The sequence below is a fragment of the Panthera onca genome, chromosome D4 (genome assembly GCF_046562875.1).
Source record: "Panthera onca isolate mPanOnc1 chromosome D4, mPanOnc1 haplotype 2, whole genome shotgun sequence".
NCBI lineage: Eukaryota > Metazoa > Chordata > Mammalia > Carnivora > Felidae > Panthera > Panthera onca.
The window spans coordinates 17,632,242-17,639,813 of record NC_138351.1 but is presented as its reverse complement, the minus strand read 5'-3'; the positions used below and the strand labels follow the sequence as shown (position 1 = coordinate 17,639,813).

Sequence of the window (7,572 nt, the reverse complement as noted above, 5' to 3'; positions counted from 1 at the left end):
AACCACGCCCCACCTAAGAGGAACCAAGGTCACGCCCTCCGCGGACACCGCCGCTGGGCCTTTAATAAAGCCGCGGCCGCCTTCCCGCCTCCCCCCGGGGCGCGCACTTCCGGCCGCGGGGGCGTTCGGGAGCGCGCCCCGCGAGCCTCCACCAACCAGCGGCTCCGCCTGGCAGGCGCGAGTACGCGCGCGCACATTTGTGCGCAGGTTCGAATCTCCGCCGCTTCGCGGTTGCTCCCCAACGTCCGGCAGCACCGCGGCGGCCGCGAGGGCAGCTCGCGGGCTGCGCTGGGCCCGGCCGCCCCGCCCCGCCCCCTCCGCACGCCCCACCTGCCCGCCGCCGGCTCGCCCCGAGCAGGTCCTCGCCCCCCGTCGCGCGCTCCGCCCTCGCCCTCCGCCCCCGGAGCTCTCCGCGCTCGGCCTCCCGCGCCGGGCGGGCTCCGCCCGAGGCTCCGGGGCCCATGGCCAAGCGGCGTGCGGCCGAGCCGCTGACGTTCCACGTGCCTTGGAAGCGGCTCCTGCTCTGCGACTTCCCCGAGGAGCCGCCGCCGCTCTGGATCCCGCCGCCGGGGGCCTCGCATCCCGGGCAGCCCGTCGGCGTCCCGGAGCCGCCCCGAAAGCGCAAAATCGACGCGGGGGCTATGACTGAGGCTTCAGCTTCGCCCAGCAAGCGCCGCGACGGCGGGGACACCAGCGTTCCGGGCGGCGTGGAGCGTGAGGGCCAAGGCCTGGAGACGGGCGAGCCGCAGTTGCTGCAGCCTCCCGTGCGGCCCCGCGGGCCGGGGGAGGAGCCCCGGGGCGCCCGGCCCCCGAGGGGCGGTGGCGACGACGGGGCGGGGCGCACGGAGCCCCCACGGGGAGACTGGGGGGCCGCACCGCGCCAGGTAGGGGCTGGGGACCGGCTGAGCGCTCCAGAGGGCGGGAGGGATGAGGAGAGAGGGGCTCACCCTTTACGCAGCCATGGCACGCCCCGGGAAGAAACAGATTGGTCCCCTCTTGACTCGTGTTCATCAAGAAGCCCCAAAAGGCGAAAAGCCGGGAACCCTAGGGCAGGAAGGACGTGGACTCCCAGACTACCCACCAAGGGCCTCAGAGCCCTTGGCCCCTTGGCAGCGTTTTGGGAGAGTCGTGTGGGCTTGCACCTTTAGTGCCTGTGGTGTGGAAGAGGGAAGCAGGAGCGTGGGTCACGACGGACTAGAGCCTGATGAAGACCTTGACCGTGGACCGCGATAGGTCAGCTCAACGACAGATGGAGAAAGGGTAGCGCGCCTTCCTTGGCTTAATGATGATTTCTTCTAGAATTCGTGGTAGATTTATTTCTAAGGAGGGTGACCAATGTGGTAGTCATCAGTTGGATGGCCTGTAGGCATGGTAAAGCGCTTGTGGTAGAGAGGAAGGGCCTCCCTGCCTTGGGAACAGGCATTTAAAAACTCAGTGTTAAATCGGATTTTTAAAAAAAAGGATCACTGTTGAAAATTAATTTGGGCCCTAAAGTAAAACGTATATGAGGATCATATATAACAGTTCCTATTCTTTGGGAAACGAGCCTGCCCCATCTCTGAGCCTGAGGTTTGATTTGTCTCGAAGTTCACCGTGTGAGACAGCGGAACCCTTGAAATGTGACTAATCCAAATTGATGTGTGCTGTAAGTGTAAAAAAACACTCTAGATTTCGAAGATCTCAAAGATTTTTATATTGATTGCACATTGAAAGGACTTGAAGATACTGGATTGGATAAAATGTATTAAAATTTACCTGTTTCACTTTTTTAACACAGCCACTAGAAAAATTTAAATTGTGCTTGTGGCCTGCATTACATATTTATGAGACTGCTTTGGTTTATACTTAGGAATTCGGGCTGCATTTTGGCAGTTCTGGATTGACTTACCGGGAGCTTTGGGAATAGAAGTACCAAGTGTAGGGCTTAGAATTCACCAAACTCTTTTCAAGCACTACATCATAGTATTCACCTGACCTTTTTCCATGGTGTTCAGTATCTCTTGCAGAATTAACCAAATGCCTTTGCTGGGGGGGGGGGGGGGGGGGAAAGGTGAATTGAGGTTCCTTTGGCATGCCTTCTTGGTGGAAAAACCTAATACAATAATGAGAATTTTATAGTTATAGTTGGGAAAGAACTTTTTCTCTGGTTGTGAGAAATCATCCTTCAGATAATAACGGACATTTCTGGTTGAAATTCTAAATTGTAAATATTCCCATCCCCAGTTTTCTTGGAATTTAGAAAACATGAGGTTGAGGAGGTTTTTTTTTTAGACTTTTTTCTTTAGATTGCTTTTGGATGTTCAAAATCCGCTTACTTAAAACTGAATGATAGCACTTATGTTTTGAAAACAGAATAATTAGAGTTTCCAGTTGTATTGTGTGTGTTGCCAATGGCAAAATCTAAGAAAACAAACCCAGGATGATAATTATCCAGATCTATTTGATCTGAGGGTAAGTAGTGTGTAGTTTGAAAACTTTTACTCTTCGGACCATTTTGGTACCCCACCCACATATAGGGTTGTCTTCCCTACCAGAGTATACTCACTGAAGTATGCCACAGATTGATAAGAAGGAAATAGGGAAATTATAGGTAGAGGAAAATTTTTGAGTAGGCTGACTCACCTTAGAATCTCTTAGACACAGCTGTATCTTCTACAGCGATGACTACATCTGACAGCTCTTTGCTTCCCAGTCACTACAGGCCCATGGCAAGGACTAAGCTTGGCCATGGGGTACCTTCTTCACCAAGACAATCCCTGTTCCCTTTTCTTTTGGCTAAAGCCTCATGTTTCTTCCTTTTGTTAGTTCTGTTCCATGAGCTTCTTGTCTTCTGCAAATTTAAGAGAGGGACATGTTTTCTCCAGTTCCTCTCTTTCCTTCCTGCTTCTAAAGATGCAGGTTTTTTGTTGGTTGTTTTTTGTTTTTTGTTTTTTGTCTTTTAAGGGATTTACAGCTAATCACCAAGATACACGGTATAACAGAAACATGGAGAAGTTAAAAAGGCTTTTCAATTCATGCAGTAAATGTCTCCCTGGTTCCTAGCACTCAGAGTAGAGCGTAAGTCCTTACCTTCACCCTTGGGATCTTGTTTAGGAAAAGTTTTCTCAAATATGTCCTTTCTACATTGAAGATTTAATTTAGGCAGAATAAAGACACCTTTTTTTCTGTCCTAGAACCTCAGTATTTTTTGAGTTGTCTCATGTTTTTTTGTTGTGTTGGCTTTTTTCCTAGGTGGTTTTTGTTGAGTTTCGTTTTTTTAACCAGAGAAGTAAAAACCAGATATTACTTCATTAAATATTTGTGTTTTCTCATGATAGTGTCACTTCGTGCAGATTCATTTGCTCTGTCTGCTGATCCTCACTGGTAGCTACTTTTAATGGAAAGTAAGCAGAAATGTTTTCTTCCTATTCTTAGGAAGACAATAATGAATGATTCATAGGTTTCTTGGGATATAATATGTAGCCATGTTGAGCTATTACAGTACTAGCCCTTAATTTGAAAATGAGTCCTGCATCTCACCGATGCGGAAACAGACTTCGATCAAAGTCAGGGTTGGTGGATGGTGGAGTTATCTTGCAAACCCAGGTCTGTCTGGTGGCAAAGTTTGTGCTGTCTGCTAGCAGGTTACACTGATGTCCTTAAAAGATCTTTTTTGGGCCCACGTTTATAAGTAGGTAATTTGGACGGTAGATTTTTTCAAAAAGGCAAAGATACAACCCTTGTTTTTTAACCCTGTTTATGTATCAAAATGAATTGGGGGGGGCATCCTTTGAATTACTGCAATTTTTTTTTTTTTTTAATCCCACTGTAAAGAAATTCCAAAGACACTCTTAATTCTCTAAGTTTTAGTGTCTGCGATTTCCTTTTCGGCCCGTGTGGTCCAGTAAAGTAACTAGCCACATGTGGCTATCAAGCATTGAAATGTGGCTAGTCTGAATAGTGCTGTAAGTATAAAATACTCACCAGATTGTGAAAACTTAGTGTGACAAAAAGAACGTGAAATATCGCATTCAGTTTTAAAAATACTGACTACACATTGAAATAATATTTTGGATATATAAGGTCAAATAAAATATTGTTAAGAGAATTTTACCTTCTTTTTTACTTTTTAAAATTACTTATGTGGCTCTCATACTTCTGTTGGATAGTGCTGTTACAACAAGCATGAGCCTAAAGTAAAAACACAACCTGGTAGAACAGATATATAAATATTCATCTGGGCACAGTGTTAACCTTCAAAATGTTCACCATGGAAGCCTGTATATAATTCCAGTGCTGCTTCCTTGCACAAAGTATTTTGGGGATGCTTTTCACATTTTGTGTCAATCTTGAACTTCATTGGAATGTCAGCTTCACTTCACAGTTACTTGAAACAATTTTATAGCCGTTCAATCTGTTGAATTTTAAAGGAGCCAGCACTCAACTTGGATTTATCAGTGTTGATTTATTGATTTAAAAGTCATGCCTTCGGGGCGTCTGGGTGGCTCAGTCCATTGAACATCTGACTCTTGATTTTGCCTCAGGTCAGCATGCCAGGGTCTTGGGATCGAGCCCCGCATCAGGCTTTGGACTGAGTGTGGAGCCTCCTTAAGATGCTCTGTCTCTATCTCTTTGCCTCTCTCCCCCACTCTCTCTTTCTTTATAAAATAACATTAAAATTAAAAAGTCCTGCCTTGCACCAAATCTTGTATCTTTGATAAAATAATCAGTTTAAGATTTTCTTGTTATTTAGCATGTTTATACTCTAAAACTTCTTGGCAAGTTTTCAAAATATTTTAGCCTATGTAAAGTCAATCGCTTAAAATACCAAGCCTCAGGGGAAAGACGAAAAAATAAGTTTTAAGGTATATTTGTATTTTTATTTTTTATTTATTTTTTTATTTTCTTTTTTTCATTTTTTTATTTTATTTTATTTTATTTTTTTAATATATGAAATTTATTGTCAAATTGGTTTCCATACAACACCCAGTGCTCATCCCAAAAGGTGCCCTCCTCAATAGCCATCATCCACCCTCCCCTCCCTCCCACCCCCCATCAACCCTCAGTTTGTTCTCAGTTTTTAAATCACATTTGAATACAACATAGGTCCTCTCAAGTCTCCAGGTACACATGTATTAATGTGGTAACATTAGCATAAATATCCAAAAATTTTTTTTTTAATATATGAAATTTACTGTCAAATTGGTTTCCATACAACACCCAGTGCTCATCCCAAAAGGTGCCCTCCTCAATACCCATCCCCCACCCTACCCTCCCTCCCACCCCCCATCAACCCTCAGTTTGTTCTCAGTTTTTAAGTCTCTTAAGCTTTGGCTCTCTCCCACTCTAACCTCGCTTTTTTTTTTTTCCCCTTCCCCTCCCGCATGGGTTTCTGTTAAGTTTCTCAGGATCCACATGAGAGTGAAACCATATGGTATCTGTCTTTCTCTGTATGGCTTATTTCACTTAGCATCACACTCTCCAGTTCCATCCACGTTGCTACAAAAGGCCATATTTCATTTTTTCTCATTGCCACGTAGTATTCCATTGTGTATATAAACCACAATTTCTTTATCCATTCATCAGTTGATGGACATATATTTGTATTTTTAAAACAAGTTGTGTTCCTCACTGAAAGATAAAAATAAATTTATGAAAAAAAATGTTTTTAAATGATTTAAAAAAAAGAGAAAGAAAAAAAATTATGACATTTTCCAACATTTTCTTTGGTTGAAAAATGGAAGACAGTTATCAAGAAGATGCTCTTGGAAGACATTCTTTTAAAGATAAACTACTAACAAAATATTTTCACAAATCCATGAGTATGAAAATGCACAGAGTTGACTGAGCCCATGAAGTACTTTGATTAGGCAGAATTAAAAATGTACATTTGTTGAAGATGCGAAGTAAAAGACCCAAAATCTTCATGTGAGTTTGCTTTTAAAACAAAATTTGTTTCCTGGGGGGGAAAAAGTAACTTTTTCATACACCCATGCTGTCCTTTCATCTCTTTCTTTTTTCCCTAAAGCTCAATGAAGAATTCTGGCAGTATAACACCTTCCAGTACTGGAGGAATCCCCTGCCACCTATTGATCTGGCAGACCTCGAAGACATCGGCGAAGGCAGCCTGCGGGAAGCAAGGCTTCAGGGCAAGAACGAAGTGGTTGAGGTCGACATGGAGTCCTGACACAAGCACCTGAAGAATAGGTCTTTCGGCCACGGCCTTTGAGGCGACCTCTCTTAAGTGAAGTTGCATATTCTTAAGGAGAAAAGTTATTTTCCATACTCGATACGATACCATTCCCAAACCTGAAAAATGAGGAAGAGTTGTTTTAAAGATAAATGCCTGTGGTCACTACTGAAACTCCCAAGAGGGATTTGTCAAGGATCTAGTGCAGTTAGAGGGGAAGTATTTTATATATGTACTCTCAAAGAAAAATTTATGTTTAGATTGTAAATTTGAAAATATCGGTCTTCTAAAAAAGAATTCTGACAGTTTTAGAAACAGGTGGGAAACGCTCAAATGTTCCTCTTGTCTGTACCAAAAAGTTAATTTGTGGTACATGAAATGAATATTGTTTTTTAACTGTTATTAATAAAATGCTTTCTAGTACATCGTATCGACTCTTCTTAGTTGAACAAATAACTGACTTAAACATCTATGCAAACTTAAAGTGCGGGGGACTCTTAAAGGTGGTATAGTTTTAAAAGAACTTTGTAAAGCGTAACGTAGTGAGAATTTCAATTTGGGGAGCGTGTTTGCATAGCTTCCAGTATTTGATATTTGTTTAACTCTACTCTGGGGAATCAAAAATGGATCGAGAACAATGAGAAGTGAAGAGGTTCTTCCCTCCCCCTTTTCCCAGGTTAAGAGGAAAGAAATTGGTGGTATTTCTTAATTTCTTGGCTTTGAGTTGCTTTGAGGGCACGGTTTTTATTGCTTATTGCTTCAGACTTACAGTTCTCAACACTGGCAACACTTCAGAAATCTTTGCCTGAGTAGCACTCAAGAGATGCCCATTTAACTGTCTGAGACGGGCCTTGGGTATAGCTATTTTTTTAGGCACCAGTCCTCCTCCTTTTCCCCAATCCTAATGTGCCGACAGCTTTGAGAACCACTAAACTGATGGTAGTTTTTCCTGTTTAAAGGAGATAACATTTGACGTGAAACAGCACCTCTTAATTAGCTTTGTTTTTATTTCACTCTACTGATGGATTTGTTACAAGTAAGTTATTGTGTTGTTATTACTATTTCATTGTTAAAAAAATAAAGTAAGCAGTTTGTGTTTGAGTTGAGTATCAATGATTGTTAATTAACTTTTGTACTACATCCAGAATGTTGGCTTTGTAATAGAGTAACCCGTCCTTGTATATTTTTTTGTTGTTAATGACAGTAGATCCCGAATTGAGAAAGGATGATAAATGCCAATGAGAGAGAGAGAACGTTTTGTGGATACTGTAGGATTTAAGTATGAGTTGACATTAATAAGAATATCCTAGAACAAAAGACATGTATTGTGGTTAAAAGTTAAGCCTTTGGAGTCAGACCTGGTTCAAAGGCTTGTGTTGCCACTTTCTACCTATGTAACGTTA

At 43.0% G+C, this 7,572-nt stretch overlaps 1 protein-coding gene across 1 annotated transcript; it reads left to right on the top strand.

Annotated features, from left to right (window-relative positions):
* The first annotated feature begins 238 nt into the window (after nt 1–238).
* Nucleotides 239–7,270, top strand: CD4H9orf40 (chromosome D4 C9orf40 homolog). Its single transcript, XM_078436939.2, has 2 exons — nt 239–884; nt 6,008–7,270. The coding sequence occupies exons 1-2, from the start codon at nt 462–464 to the stop codon at nt 6,164–6,166; spliced, it is 582 nt and encodes a 193-aa protein (XP_078293065.1). The 5' UTR covers nt 239–461; the 3' UTR covers nt 6,167–7,270.
* The last annotated feature ends 302 nt before the right edge of the window (nt 7,271–7,572 follow it).